The sequence below is a fragment of the Antedon mediterranea genome, chromosome 8 (genome assembly GCF_964355755.1).
Source record: "Antedon mediterranea chromosome 8, ecAntMedi1.1, whole genome shotgun sequence".
Lineage (NCBI taxonomy): Eukaryota > Metazoa > Echinodermata > Crinoidea > Comatulida > Antedonidae > Antedon > Antedon mediterranea.
The window spans coordinates 9,249,423-9,264,244 of NC_092677.1; the positions used below are offsets into that span (position 1 = coordinate 9,249,423).

The 14,822-nt window shown below is 34.9% G+C and overlaps 1 protein-coding gene across 4 annotated transcripts; it reads left to right on the forward strand.

Annotated features, from left to right (window-relative positions):
* The first annotated feature begins 168 nt into the window (after positions 1-168).
* On the forward strand, positions 169-14,414 carry LOC140057130 (leucine-rich repeat and coiled-coil domain-containing protein 1-like). Of its 4 annotated transcripts, none has more exons than XM_072102676.1 (23): positions 169-192; positions 2,534-2,893; positions 3,166-3,383; positions 3,652-3,759; positions 4,112-4,323; positions 4,704-4,805; positions 4,898-4,982; positions 5,347-5,485; positions 5,684-5,916; positions 6,325-6,443; positions 6,967-7,101; positions 7,438-7,577; positions 7,695-7,811; positions 8,093-8,177; positions 8,657-8,770; positions 8,862-8,933; positions 9,935-10,109; positions 10,486-10,649; positions 11,034-11,242; positions 11,508-11,645; positions 11,850-11,985; positions 12,335-12,404; positions 14,285-14,382. In XM_072102676.1, exons 2-23 carry the CDS (start codon positions 2,562-2,564, stop codon positions 14,344-14,346), a joined length of 3,165 nt encoding a protein of 1,054 aa, XP_071958777.1. In that variant the 5' UTR covers positions 169-192; positions 2,534-2,561; the 3' UTR covers positions 14,347-14,382. The 4 variants fall into 4 exon arrangements, with proteins under 4 accessions (XP_071958777.1, XP_071958778.1, XP_071958775.1 ...); XM_072102674.1 differs by lacking the exon at positions 169-192 and adding an exon at positions 2,019-2,038; XM_072102675.1 differs by lacking the exon at positions 169-192 and adding an exon at positions 2,088-2,192.
* Positions 14,415-14,822: the final 408 nt, after the last annotated feature.

The window sequence follows — 14,822 nt, forward strand, 5'->3', positions numbered from 1 at the left end:
GCGGCGCGCGGCGGAGGAGGATCGGAGTAGAACAGTTGCCGTGTCGATAGCATCAACATTTTTTTTAGAATATGGCGGACGATACAAATTGACCGCGGGCAAATCAAAATACAACCTTTTAAATGTATCTAAATAGTAATACTAGGGTTTAGTTTAAAAATATGGTACCAAGATGGTAATCAGGATAAATATGTATGTTATATTTTATAGTAGGCCCTAGCCTAGGCCTAGGCCTAGGCCTATGCGAATTTTAATTATCTAGGCTAGGTATAAGCCCAGCTAGCCTACTAGGCCCAGGGCCAGGCCTAGACTCCTCCTCCTAGCGGGATCCAGTCAAGTCGCCCCATCGCAAAGTCGCCCCATACAAAGTCGCCCAATACAAAGTCGCCCCATCGCAAAGTCGCCCCAAAACAAAGTCGCCCCGGCACAGTCGCCCCATCGCAAAGTCGCCCCATTACAAAGTCGCCCCATCGCAAATTCGCCCCATTGCAAAGTCGCCCCAACGCAAAGTCGCCCCATCGCAAAGTCGCCCACGGTTTTAATCATATTGGTTGCGTTTGATATCGATTGCGTTGTTACTTTGGCATGTCGTATACAGTATGTTTATCCTATATACATAATTTGTGTTTTAATTTTTATTTTACAGGTTTTAATGGAGTGATGTGCTTTTTATTAAAAATCATTAAAAAAATAGTCCCTTGTTTGAAAGTTCTAAAAAGATTAGGCCTATACCTGATTTATAGTTTCGAAAATGTTAATTTAATATGATTTTAAAATTAGTTACCAGAGCCACAATTACGAATCTTTCTTCAACCTACGCGTGGATACCAGCTAATTTTTTAGGATAATATAATAAATGTATAAATGTGTAGTAGCCTAGGCCTTCCTATAGATTTACAGTAGTTAAAACAATAACAGTGTTGTAAGATAATGAGTGTTATAGGCTACTTATTGATCATTTTGCATTTATTGACAAGTTATGTGTCTTAATTTTATAATGACTTTTCAAAATAAAGAAATTAAAAAAAAAAGGATTTCATCGCCGATATGATTGTTTTACATGCAGGTATTTTAGTAAAATTAAAACGCTACATTTTGACCATGGAAAAACCATCGTACAGTATCGTGTGCGTGTTTTTTAAAAAGGGGAATCCCCGACGGTCAGCAGAAAGACGGCGCAGTTCCGATTGGTTTCAGAGAATGTTTCAGATGGCGAGTCGCCTTTTATTCAATAGCACAATGATCATTTTACTGAAGAAATTCTTTTCAACCCCTTTGGTTAGGCCTAGAACATTCTAATTATCATGCCTAATAAATATCCTCATATCGGGTATTTATTTAATTTTAAATTAAACAAGACCGTGAAGAGGCACGGAATAATACGTACACGGACGTACGACGAATACACACACGCACGTCATCATTTACGACATATAGTGGTGATATGATGCAATTTTATAATGGATATAATGATGGGATTGCCTTTCCAGGCTTACAATCAATGTTCATTACGTAATACTATGTATATAATCTAGATCGTATAACATCATTTTATCGCGACCAAATTTAAACGCGACCGATTTCGAACGCGACTGATATCATCGTAAAACTCCGGCGGGGTTTCCCCATCTTCAGATGGTGCGTTGTAGTGCGACAACGGCGGAGTAATTACGGGGGTTTCCCTCTGGTAAGAAGCTAGCACGTTAGTGCGACCGCGGAGTGATTAGTCGGGGGCTTCCTCTCTGATGATGGTGGTGCGTGCCGATCGTGTGACCTGAGACTACTGTACATGGCGGGGCTTCCCCTTTTTATGCCTACACGTTCCGTGTTATTTTGTGTATCATTGCGACATTTTACGCACTTGTAAACTATTTTTTAACGTTTTGGGGCGACTTTGCGATAGGGCGACTTTGTGATGGGGCGACTTTGCGATGGGGCGACTTTGCGTTGGGGCGACTTTGCGATGGGGCGACTTTGCGATGGGGCGACTGTGTCGGGGCGACTTTGTTTTGGGGCGACTTTGCGATGGGGCGACTGTGTAAGGGGCGACTTTGTATGGGGCGACTTTGCGATGGGGCGACTTGACTAGCATCCCTCCTAGCCTAGGCCTAGGCTAACTAATAAGGCTTAGGCTAGCTAGGCTAGGCCTAGTTTAGTATTAAATATAAACTAGGGCCTAGCTAGGCCTACTAGTGAGTACTAGGCCTGGATTTAAAGTTTAGGCCTAGCCTAGGTAGGGCCTAGCTAGCTAGCTAGGCCGTTCGTAGAGGCATATTTTCGTAATTGAGTGCGGGCCTAGGCCTAGAAGTTATTTTTGCTACTTGCACCGAGTGATAAGGTGGATTTTGGTAGGCCTAGACCCACAGATTAGAAAAGATCATGAGACGTTTGAAGAATGTGATGATAGTTAATCTATCTCAGAATTTGTATTTTAGACTTTAAAACAATAACAACATTTTATTGATGATGGATAGATAGGCCTACTACATAATTAATAGTAATAATAATACTAAAACTATTTTTTTTTTTGTAGGAATCCTTTGCATTAAATTGATTGCATTATGACTGGACCGGAAATATTTCATGTGAAATTGACTGGCTTGTCACAAGATACAAACATGGACCCTGATAAACCACATGAAATTTGTCTCATTGATGCTGGTGTCACCAGCCTACTTGATGTTCCATTGGTTGGCCACATCCAAACATTAAACCTTCACTGCAATGAGATTGGCATTATTGAAAATCTTCAATATGCAAAGTATCTAAAACATCTGGATTTGTCATCCAATCAAATTGCAGAGATCCAGGGTCTTGAGTCACTGATGTCATTGCGAACTTTGAATCTGGCTTGTAATGATATTGTGCAGGTCAAAGGTCTTAAGAATTTAAGGTACAGCTATGGGTACCACACAGGCTTGTAGAAAATAGGTTTTTATGTGAAAGTGATTATAACATAACGTATAGTTACAAGTAAAAATCTCAAGATTGTTTAACAAAGGTTGAAGTTTGATAACGGCAAAAACAATATTTATGGTGACTTCAGTCAGTGTATATGATGGTGGTTGTGAGCGACCAGCAGAGTGGCAGTGATGATGATTACTGTAATCAGTTGATGATGATTGTGATGGTTTTTATAAACATGTACTTCGATTTTACTTCCAGGAGCCTCACAAAGCTAAATTTGTCCTACAACCAAGTGAATAACCTCACTGGCCTAATTGAGCAGCATGGCCCCAGCTACAATCTCAAGAACCTAGAGCTGCAGAGCAACCATCTGGACAACTTCAGCCATGTTGTAAGCTGTCTTACAGGATTACAAAAGCTGAAAAATCTGATGCTGTCAGAGCCAGCTGGAAGCAACCCACTTTGTGATCAACCAGGTATATATTGGTTATACAGTCACCTTTCCCAATACTGTACACCTTTGGGCTGGCAAAATACATCTGGTGGTATTCGTAATGTGTTTTATTGTTAAAAATAAATTTGGTACGGTTTGAAAATTCTGGTATTGGGAGAGTTTACGGTTTAAGATAAGTCGGATTTGGGTGTGCTCAGTACATTGGTTATATTGTACATCTGCTAAACCAAATTACAAGTAATACACCTTGACACCTTACATTTTCAAATTGCTTAAATTACTTTTCTTAGGCTATCAAACTGGACTCTTGAACTCACTGCCACAGTTACGTGTTTTGGATGGTTATGACAGGGCAGGTAAATTGGTGAAGAAGCAAGATGGCTTAGCAGAAATACCAGGTTTGGAGCAAATAATAATGATAATAATAAACAAACATACTGAAAAAGTACAATTGAAAACCAAGAAAGACATCAAACAACTTAAAGAACTAGCCAATGAAAGATCCGATTGGAAGAAACTGTCAAAAGAGAATTACGAAGCAGCCCAAGCGGAAATGTCACTAGACTTTTCAGCGGAGAGGCAGTAATCAAATCAAATCAATCGCTGAAAAAGTACAATATAATTGTGAAGAACAATGGCTTGAAATTCAATTAAATACTAAATATGAATTCATATTTTGTTAGAAAATGAGAAATGCTTTAATCAAAATTACTAATAAATAAACGTTTTAAAGTGTTGTATCATTTTAAGGGCTTGAAGATTATTTGGAGTACCTTGTTTCTAACCAATCTGTGAGCAGCAGTCAAGAGGCGTCATTACCATTGATCACGCCAAAGATTGACGAAGCTCTGGAACGTTTTAGGTCACGTGTTATATCTACCAACGTAGAATCCAGCACAGATTTCACAGACAATGTGGAAATCCAGGCTGGTATCCTGAAGCCATTCTCTAAGAGGAAAGATGTAAGTTAGAGAATGATACTATTAAAAAAAAACCTCAATTAATAATTCTAATAAATCTCTCCAATTAGGACTCCTTATAATTAAATGTAACTGAAATCAAAAGGTTGTTCATTACAGCTTTTCTGCCAGAATAACAAGCTTAAGTTTCTTTCTAAATAGAGACCAAATTGCATTGAACCACTAAAACTCTTGTTGCGAGAGTGTTCTTTTATTAGACCTTAAGTAAAATGTATGCATAATCTTATTTTATATGCAGTTTCCTGCCTACCATAATACTAAGCTTTCATTATCTTTTACAAAACAATACAGCTCTATGCTATGGTAAATAAATTTGAAATAGAATTTTAGATTAACATTGACAACATTAATTATTTTTAAAGACTGATGTCCATGTGTCGATGGTAAAATCTACCCATGAGAAACGCATTGAAAACTTAGAGCAACAACTTGCTTTTATGGTCGAGGAACGAAAGAAAGCTGAGGTACTCAATATCAATCGTTTTATCGTGCATTAGACTTTATATTGTATTGATGATAATTTGTTGTTATTTCTTGTTATTGTTAATTTACTTAGACAAGGAACTCAACAGATACTTCTATACATAGTGAGGTTAAGAAATCGGGGAAGATAAGTTGTCCAAGGGGTCTAGGAAAAACTGGTAAGATGATATGGTTAAAAAAATGATAAGTTTCTTGCTTAAGTTGAGACCATTCTTGCATTTCATGCATGTCTAATTTTGTTGTATCACCCCCTCTATATTTATCTTATTTTGGCCCAGTAGTAATTTTTTTGTAAGAATTGATATTTGCCATAAATACAAAATCTGACTGTCTGATCCTGTTTTTCAACTGATATGCTTGGGGAACATAATTTAGCTTTACCACAAATAGGAAAAGAAGTTTGTTAACCTGCATCCATGACAAGTTTTAAGTTTTTTTTAATACAAACTTTACCTATGTTATATTTTGGTATATTCTGACTATTATCATAATTGATTTATCATCATGTATGATGTATGTTAGATAGTGACAATAGTGAAAGTGAAACCAGGCAGCAAATAAAAACCAAAAAGAAACCAACAAGCAAATCAGTAACAACCAAACCAACAACTAGAAAACACCACAGTGAACAAATAAAGTCAAGTAATCAACCGGACACTAGGTAATGATAACGATTAAGGTCATCGGTTGTATTTGAGTATCAAATTGGCAAATAACTGTCAATGATTTTTAATATTGTTAAAAACAAAAAGTTGTTACTAGATTGTAATTGTATAAACTATTTATTATAAAATAGTATTGTAATTTAAATTATATTAATTAAATGTATAAAAGCCTATATTGTATATGGTTGTTGCAGTTCTGCAAACTCAAGATCGGCCAAAAGAGCAAAGTCCAAATCTACCAGTAGCTCTCCAAACAGTGACTTTCACGCTCAGAAGTTTCCTAGCAGAGTTGTTCCAACAACAGCAGAGCAAGATTCAGACAAACTAGCCTTAATGCAGGAGTTAGATGGGGAAAGGGAGAGAAGATGGAAAGCAGAGCAAGCTGCAAGGAGACTAGCAGAGCATATTCAAGATCTCCAGAGTAAATGTAAGCGAATACTGTATTCAACAGTGGTTGCAGGATAATATTCCACAATGGTTGTTGGATTTTTAGAATGAAAGCAATATTTTTTTATTTAGGAAGTTTATGAAAAATGGTTTTAAGTATTTTAGGCTTAATAAATTTGTATTAGCAAAAAAATGTGTCTCTAGAGCTCTAGATTATAGTCCAAGTGAGGACAATAAATGTGCAAACTGTTACTTGTTGTTCCTGATCAGGATAGAGAATGTGATTTACTTACAATAATTTAAGATAATTTTGTCAATTTTATTTCCATTTTTTAGACAATTAAGTGCATTTGTTTTTTATATGTAAACGAATAAATATTGTAAGCTATGAATACCATTTATTTAATATTTTTTAAGAAAATAATTCTAACGATTTCTGATTGTGTAGTAAATGATGAGCATGAGGTCCAAGACATAGCTATTCAAGCAACTACAAGACTGAAGCAGGCTTTGATGAATGAGAAAGAGGTCAAAGGCAAACAAGATATAATCATTGAAGAACTCAGGGTAAATGTTATCTATTTCAATATTATATTATTCTAATATTATTGTCTTCTTTAAAACCGGATTATTTGTGTGCATATTTGAGCAATTTAGAACTAAAATTCATTTTCAATAAATTGAGCGGAAACGTGTAATGTACATGTTATGTACAAATAAGTATATGTTATATTATATAAATCCAAAGTCAAAATACTGAAAAAAAATGACAATGCTGTGGGTATCAGTGGCTGGATTTCAATAGAGATTTAAAAAAAAAAGCGAAAAGCTAAATCAAAACGATAAAGTAAAACAGCCAGAAAAGTTAGCAGAGCTTTCTGCCAACACTAGCCCTTCATCAGTGCAAATAAAGGTACTTGGACAAAGATAGATAGATATAAATAAACTAAATTTTAAATTACAGATTTCTTTGCACACTTACATATTGGAAATTGCATGCAACACATTTGATTATTTTCTTTTCTTAACAATCCTTACAAATAAACATAAATAGAAAAACTAATGGGCTTTTATGTACTTTTGTTTTCAGAATAAAGTTGAGGAATTAACTAAAAGGTTAGAATCTAGTGAAAAAGCCGAAGAAGAGGAAAGGAGGGCACTACGGGCGATGGAAAGCACAGCAACAAAAGTGGAAAGAGAACGACTACAGCAACAAGCACACGATGTATGTAGTAGAACCATTTCAGGTGTGGCAATTGTCAATGTGACTTTGTGTCAACGAATCTCTCTCCTAGTAAACCAAAAGTGGCCTAGTAGTAGAGCGTAAATTCATGCACTCTTCTATCTTCAAGAAATCTGGAGAAATTTCACCTTTAGTGGGAGATGGTATTGGACAGTTAGTCACTAGTCACTACTAATCTAGAGACTTTAAACAAAAAACGTCATATGATTTGAACCCACTGCAACAAGACTGAAGGCAATCCACCAAACCAGTATAATTCCAAATATTGCAGTTAATTGATTGTTTTAGTATGTGATTAAACATGTTGGTTTTTTGCAGTCGAAACGTACTCAGGAATATCAGATGAGAGCGGCTGCTACTGCTCGGGAGTTGGAACTCGTTCGTAACCAAGCCAAGCAACTTGAAGGCAAGGTGCAACAACTACAGGAATTGCTGGCTATCAGGGAACAGGAACATAGGTAAGAAAGACGATGAAGAATATGCAGAGAAGTCGAAAAAAGAAAACTTATAATTTAATTCTAAGAGGTCTCCAGTATACAGAACAAATAAATAATAAGTTAATTGTTCTCTTTCAGAGAAAGCCTTAAAAATTGTCACAGTATTGACAGTACAGAGGTCAAAGATGCTGTGTCAAAGGCCGTCTCAACAGAATATGAAAGACATCAAAATGAACAGAAACATTACAAGGAAAAGTGAGTTAAGCTAAATATTTTAAAGGAAAAATTAAAATTTATTTTTTTTTATTAAGAAGCAGCAAAAGATATATTAGTATTTTTGCCTATAAGCACTTTATTATCCCAGTCATTTTTTATCAAACATGCATGGAAACCAGGTACCCATTTGTTCATCTTGGTAGAGTTAGGCAAACGTAAGGAAAGTGTCTTTCCGAAAGATATAATCAATGCAACGAAGCTTAGATTCGATCAATAGTCCAACACACTGTCCTCACATGAATTTACTTTTTGTTTTGTAGAATTGATTTATTGGCCAAACAGTACTCTGATCTAGAAGATGAATTCAGAATGGCACTCAAAATTGAAGCTGGCAGATTTCAACAGGTATAGATATTTACAGATTTCACAACCTAAAAAAAGAAACTTTACAAAGCATGGCCAAACCATAGAGGTTGCTATAATTCGGAAATACATCCAAACACTAACGCTATTTTAAGACAATCGGCATCTATTAGTACTCAATTGGTATGCCAGAGTGATTGCATATGTTGATGTGCATTTTGTGTTTGGTTAACCAATGCATTTTTCGGCCTTTAGTAACAAAAAGGGACATGCTATTCGAGCTTAAATGGTAAATTTATGAACTATAGGGATGTTTGTTTGTATATCCAAAACAATTCTCCTTAAAAGGATGCAGAAGATCACTCAAAATAACCATAAATTCCTGTGATTATCATGAGACCAGGGAAGTCTCTATTCACCGTAACCGTGATAATGTATTACATGTCTGCAGCATAAAGTCTATTTAATATCTTACTATTTATCTTTATGTTTAAATAAGTTTTGTTTATGAATATACTTAGTTACAAGATGCTTTTGAGATGTCCTCGCAAGAATCAAGTCAGTTGAGACAGGGACTGTTAACAGCTACAGAAAAGGAACGGAAATCTTCAAGCTTGGTCACAGAACTTACAGCAGTAAGATATTTGTTGATTTACAGAAAATAAAAGTAAATTTGTTTGTATTCTGTGGATGCTATAATGCTTATTAATTCTTCTTTATTTATAGATGGTAAAGGAACAGAAGGGTAGAATTACAGAGCTTTCAAAATCAAAACATGAGGTTTTAACTGATTATAAGGTAGAACTTTATAATTTTTACACATTATTTCGTGATGTGGTTTCCCGATTAATCGTACGATCAAAACGGTACTGGGTATGATTATTTAAAAGTCGAAGATAGCCAGGTCTCGGGTCCATTCTATTGTCGCCACAGATTGATATCTTCATCAGTACTTCTATGAATGGATGGTTAGGTGGGAACACGAACGCTAGTTGATCATACCCAGTACCGTTTTGATCGTACGATTAATCGGGAAACCACCTCACGACATAATTGTATATCAAACTGTGTTGTCTTATTGTCAACTGAGTTTCCTTACACGAATTATACCATATTATACAATAGAACTCTTCCGTTGGGAGACCCATATTCAGGGGACAACCCTAATGAAGTGGACACTTTCCTGTGAAAGAAACAAGCAGAAATATATGATTTAAGCACTACAGCTGACTTTATTCAAGGAACACCCTTTTGACACTTTTTGTGGTCGCGAAGTTGTTTTCTTAATAGAGGTTCAATTGTATTGTAATTTATAAGGCTCATAAATTTGTGCCCAGGGAACATGTTTTTGCCGCTTTAATTATAAATTAAAATTTCTCTACAGTTAATAGATTTTGATTTTTTTTTACACACCAGCAGAAAGTTGTTGAATGAAGAGGTTCACATCTGTATGCAAATTAGTAACTAACTTCTAACCCTGAGATTATAGCCTGTCTACCCAAACATGAACGTCACTTCTACCCTGCAAAATATTGATATTTTTAATAATTTCATAACTTTTAACATCTTTTCTTGCCATTTTATATATTTAATAAGTTTTCTGAAATATTATTGCTATGTATAATTATTTGTGTATTAAAATTTCATTTTTATTCTATAACTGTGTAGTAACTAATATTTTACTACTTTACTAGATAAACTGTCATTTAGGCACGTTAAAAATCTATATAACATTAAAAGCCGGACGAGCCCACGAAAGACAATAAAAAACTTTGACCTTTGTTCCCTAATTTTGTTAGGTCCGTATCCAAACTCTTGAAGGTCAACTGGAGGAAGCAAGAAGAAAGCAAGTGCAATTTGAGTTGTTGAAGCAGGATCGAGGCAAGTTACAGTCACAACTGACGGCCCAAGAGTCGGTCATTGAAGGCCTAAAGGCTGAGAGAAAGCTATGGGGGCAGGAGTTAGCGCAGCAAGGTAAGACAATACTAACAACCAGACTTAAAGTTAACTTAAAGACTTTTTTTTCAATCTTTCTATCAAACATTGCATTACCAAACAAAAAACATTACAATATACAATTGGTGACCAATATAAGACAGTTTTGGATATACAGTTTTGTATGTCAAGTCACAATTTCTATATATGACAAAAAAAATTAAAAGATAATGGTTCTAATTGTAGGATGTCCATATCAAATTGTTTTTGTGTTCAAATGTTGGTTGGGGTTGCTTTTTCCCATTGTTACAACAGATTTCCTCATCTTCACCATTTATAAATTCAGTATATCATGTTTTAGAGTTTCTCTGTACATGTCAATTTTTGTTTAATTGTTTAAATACTTTCTTTATAGGTGCATCATTAGCTCAAGATAGAGGGCGAATGGAGGCGCAGTTAAACGCATTTCAAGCCGAGGTGGTTTCATTGAAAAAGCAATCAGAGCGAGACAACGATGCATTGAAGATTAAAACAAAAATGTTGGATGATCAGACCGAAACTGTCAGAAAACTTAAAGATGTAAACAAACATTATTTCATTTTTAAACCTTTTCCCTTAGGTTACCAAAATTACCCTGTAGAAACAATATACCATTCATCCTAACACTTCTATTACTCTGAAATCTACCCACATTTATATACCACATCCTTAGTTAAAAGAAAGCACTTGTGCTTTGTATAAACTATAATTGATTACTTTAAATTTCCTTTATACTTGTAAGAAACAGGATATTAAAGCATCCTGTGTCTTCCTTTAATACACAACCATAAATGAAAGTTGTATTAAAGTACAAAGAAAAAGTTTACAGGTAACATGTCGATATAGTTTGTTTTGTTTATTCAAATAATTTTCCTTTCAGTTTTTCTTATATTTAAGAATATTGCATGCATATATTTTTTCAAGGGTCTTGTTGAGAGGGACGAAGAGATAAAGTCGGCCAGGACAGAGGCATTAAAGATGCAGCAGACACTAGAGAAACGTCTTGAGGATGAGTCTGGTGCCACTCAAGATCTCCAGGATATGGTGGAGAGGTTGACAGAACGGAAGGAGATGTTAAAAAACAAGGTTACAGAACTGCAGGCAGAACTGGACGAGAGTAAAAGAGTTTACGAGTAAGTATTTTTATTTTAGTCCAATAAAGGCAGTTATTATTTAATATATAGGATAAATAATATCCTTGATTTATAAAGTGCCTAATGTTGTGAAACCTTTTAAGCTCTGTACATATTATTAACCCGGTCGTTGGATCAAACACATAAGGAAACATACTCCCATAATACAGCTAGTAAAAACATTACATTATATTTCTCCAGGGGTTTTTGGGCAGAAAGAGGATTGAAGATAATATTAATAATAACTAATGTTTTTTTTTTAAAGCAATCTGGACAGAAGATGGAAAGATAAGGGTGAAATCATTTCGCAGCTGGAGACACAAGTGCGGCAGGTGAAACAAAATTTTGATGACAAGGAATCCAAGTTGCTTGCTGCTAGAGACAAGGCCGTTGCATCAGAAAGGTATCATATAAAGGTTATGAAGAGATAGAGCATGTATCAATTTCATTTATTCACACAAAGTAGACCTACTGCAACAGTGGAGTTGTAGCTTGAAGGTTAAGCATGGTATAGTTTATCCATCCTGTAATTAGTGAGTGAATCTGCTGATAGATTATAAGGAAAAAAAAACAATTTTTAGAAATGATTTGATATCATTTATTATAGAGTTGCTCTGGAGAAGATAAGTGCAATGGATGATGCGTTTGCCAACCAGTTAACCATGGTACAGGGAAAGCATGAAGAAGAATTAGAGAAATTGAAGTTTGAAAAACAACGGCAAATTGATGAGGCTAGAGCTAAGGTATTGGGGAATCTTGTCCAATAACAATATAGATATCACAAACTGTGTTGATACATAAATAATAAATATATACAAATCATTTTCATGACTATAATAATTTAATGATAAATGTATAGGGTTCATTCATGATGCATATTTGATTCATACATTTTTGTGTGCAGTTAAACTTTACAATATATTTACCTACCTCCACTAATTACTGTCCCTTGTATGTTTGTAGGTATTGAATAAACGCCCCATAAAAACCAACAATTAACACCCTGAGGCGTTTCAAATAAATACATTATGTATGTAAATATGCATTAAATTTATTATATAAATGAATCCTGCAAAATATGATCATTTTCAGGTTTTGACTGTGGAGGAGGAGATGAGGCAGATGTTGGTAGAAACGGCCAATCAGAAGAAAGTGATGGAAGGTAAGCTGCATAGATTGACACAGGCATTCTCTGACATACAACAGGAAATGACATCGTGACATCCAGGATTTGGTAAGCAATGCAGACATTGTGTTAAAGAGCTATCCCTACTTATGGAGTGGTTGGTGCAGTTAATGCTGGTTGAGCTGTCATCATAATTTATATGTCTTCTTGTACCCAGGAGTGTAATGTGTTGGAGCAATAAATGCAGCAGTAGTGTTAGGAAATAATTATAATTTTTATACATTTTTTTGTTTGTCATTAGTATTAATATTTCTATTCTTACTAATGCCATCAATCATTAACATTCTTATCGCCACTGTAACATCAGTGACAATCAAAATATTACTATATATTAAAGTGATATAAATATACAAGGGATATGGGTCTAAGGTCAGAAATTGCATTTCCGGTCATTTTTCACTAAAATGTTTCATTAGACTGAATATGAATACAGTATAGGCCAGTGATTGTTGATATTTAAAAACTGATTTGTGTTTGTCCAAACAACCTTTCACCCTGACCTTTTGTCCTTTTGCCACATTTTCAAAATGTGTAACCAAGTTAGAAATGATTTGACCATCCTAAACAATTTTATGAGATCAAATTCTCAGGACCTCAATGTTGATTTAGTTGATCCATGGAGGTATATACCTCCATGGTTGATCCAGTACTAATGCTATATGCTATAAATTCCTTTATTTTCGTGACTCTAAATTATTGAAGATTTTGCCAATCATATTGAAATAATTGAATAAAGACCTTAATATTGTTGTATGCTCTATATTGGGAAAATTAAGCCAGTGTGTAAAAGCATTTAGATAGAATTAAAATATTTACCGGTCTTCTAGGTACCTGTTTTATAGTACAGGATACAACAAGTGGTTTGTGAAGGTCATTGGGTATTAGTAGGTGTTAACTTTGTCACTTTTAATTAAATCATGGTTTAGCTGCAGCCATGCTCTAAAACCATATTCATATAGAATCAAAAGATAAAGATTAGTCCATGATTATATTTACTAGTTTTACTAGATAAACAGAAGTGACCATCAGCAGACAGCTGTCTAAACTACAATGTATCAAATATAAGATCACCTTTTGGCATGCACAAATTACCAGTGCATTGTTAAAACCTTTGCCATATAGGGAAACAATAGATAATTATTAATATAAGTAATATAAATAGAGTACTTGAAACCAGAAAAAATAATAACCGTCGTAAACAATAGTTAAAACCATAGCATTAACTAACATCACTGCTTTTTGCTAATATTTGCATCTCCATTGAGATCCAGCCACTGATACCCACAGCATTGTCATAATTTGTTCATTAATTTGATTTGATTTATAATATGTATCCAGATATTTACAGATTCAGTGGTATAGAAACCAATATATTGTTGTCTTATTTAACAGTTGAAAAAAACAAAAACAGGACATTAAAACAAACATAAATTACAAATTACACCACATCAGTGGATGTCTTGAAATTTCTCAGAACACTTTGTCCCCCATTTTTTGTTCCTTGTCCCCCTTTTTACCCTTTGTCCACTTGTTTTGTCACTTGTCCCCATTTCTTGTCACTTTGTCTCTATTTATTGTCTAAGTGATCATCACACTTTATATAAACAGAAAATGAATGCTTAGGTTGAACAAATTCATTGACTTATTTATTAATATCTCTGTGTAACCTTTAACACTTTCATTTCTTCCTTAATCAATGCAAGTCAATGCTTTTATTCAAAATTATTTTAATCTGATTAGAAATGGGAAGGAAATGATAGAGGCTAATAACAGAAAACAAATTAATTACATAATTATAATGAGGAAGTTGTGATCTCACAGCAGCAGTTACAATGTTAATATCATTTTGTTTAAAGGTTTGCATGGCATACAGAGGTTTACGATACTGCATGTAATTCCTAAAAAAGGAAGTGTGTAGAGTTGAGAAAGGCTTGCAGTGACGTTTTTGTTGTTGGAACTAAAATGTTCCACCTCCTGCAGAATGGCTTTCATGCAGTTCTGGATTTCAGTCGAGGTGAGAGTCTGTCTCTACACAGAACATACATCAACCTTCTGCTTCTCTTGTGTTGGTTACTGAAGTACAAGTTGGCAACTGGTTTGTGGTAGGATCTTTTACAGTGGTGTGCAATCTCTTGTGTTGGTTGCTGCAGTACAATTTGGCAACTGGTTGGTGGCAGGATCCTTTACAGTAGTGTGCAATCTCTTGTGTTTGTTGCTGCAGTTCAAGTTCGCAACTGGTTTGTGGCAGGATCTTTTACAGTTGTGTGCAAATTGCTGACGTCTTTAGATTGTCGGTACCTGTCTATATACAGTAAAACCTTTATTAAGGGGACACCTTCAGGACCCAAAAAAGTGTCCCCTAAATAGGAGTGTCCTTATTACTTTAAACTATTT

Excerpts from the sequence above, each read along its gene's own strand:
- LOC140057130 (XM_072102676.1), top strand. The coding sequence starts at position 2,562 with ATGACTGGACCGGAAATATTTCATGTGAAATTGACTGGCTTGTCACAA. Across the intron at positions 3,760-4,111 it reads TGGCTTAGCAGAAATACCAG|GGCTTGAAGATTATTTGGAG; the intron begins GTTTGGAGCAAA and ends TATCATTTTAAG. Across the intron at positions 11,986-12,334 it reads TTGATGAGGCTAGAGCTAAG|GTTTTGACTGTGGAGGAGGA; the intron begins GTATTGGGGAAT and ends GATCATTTTCAG.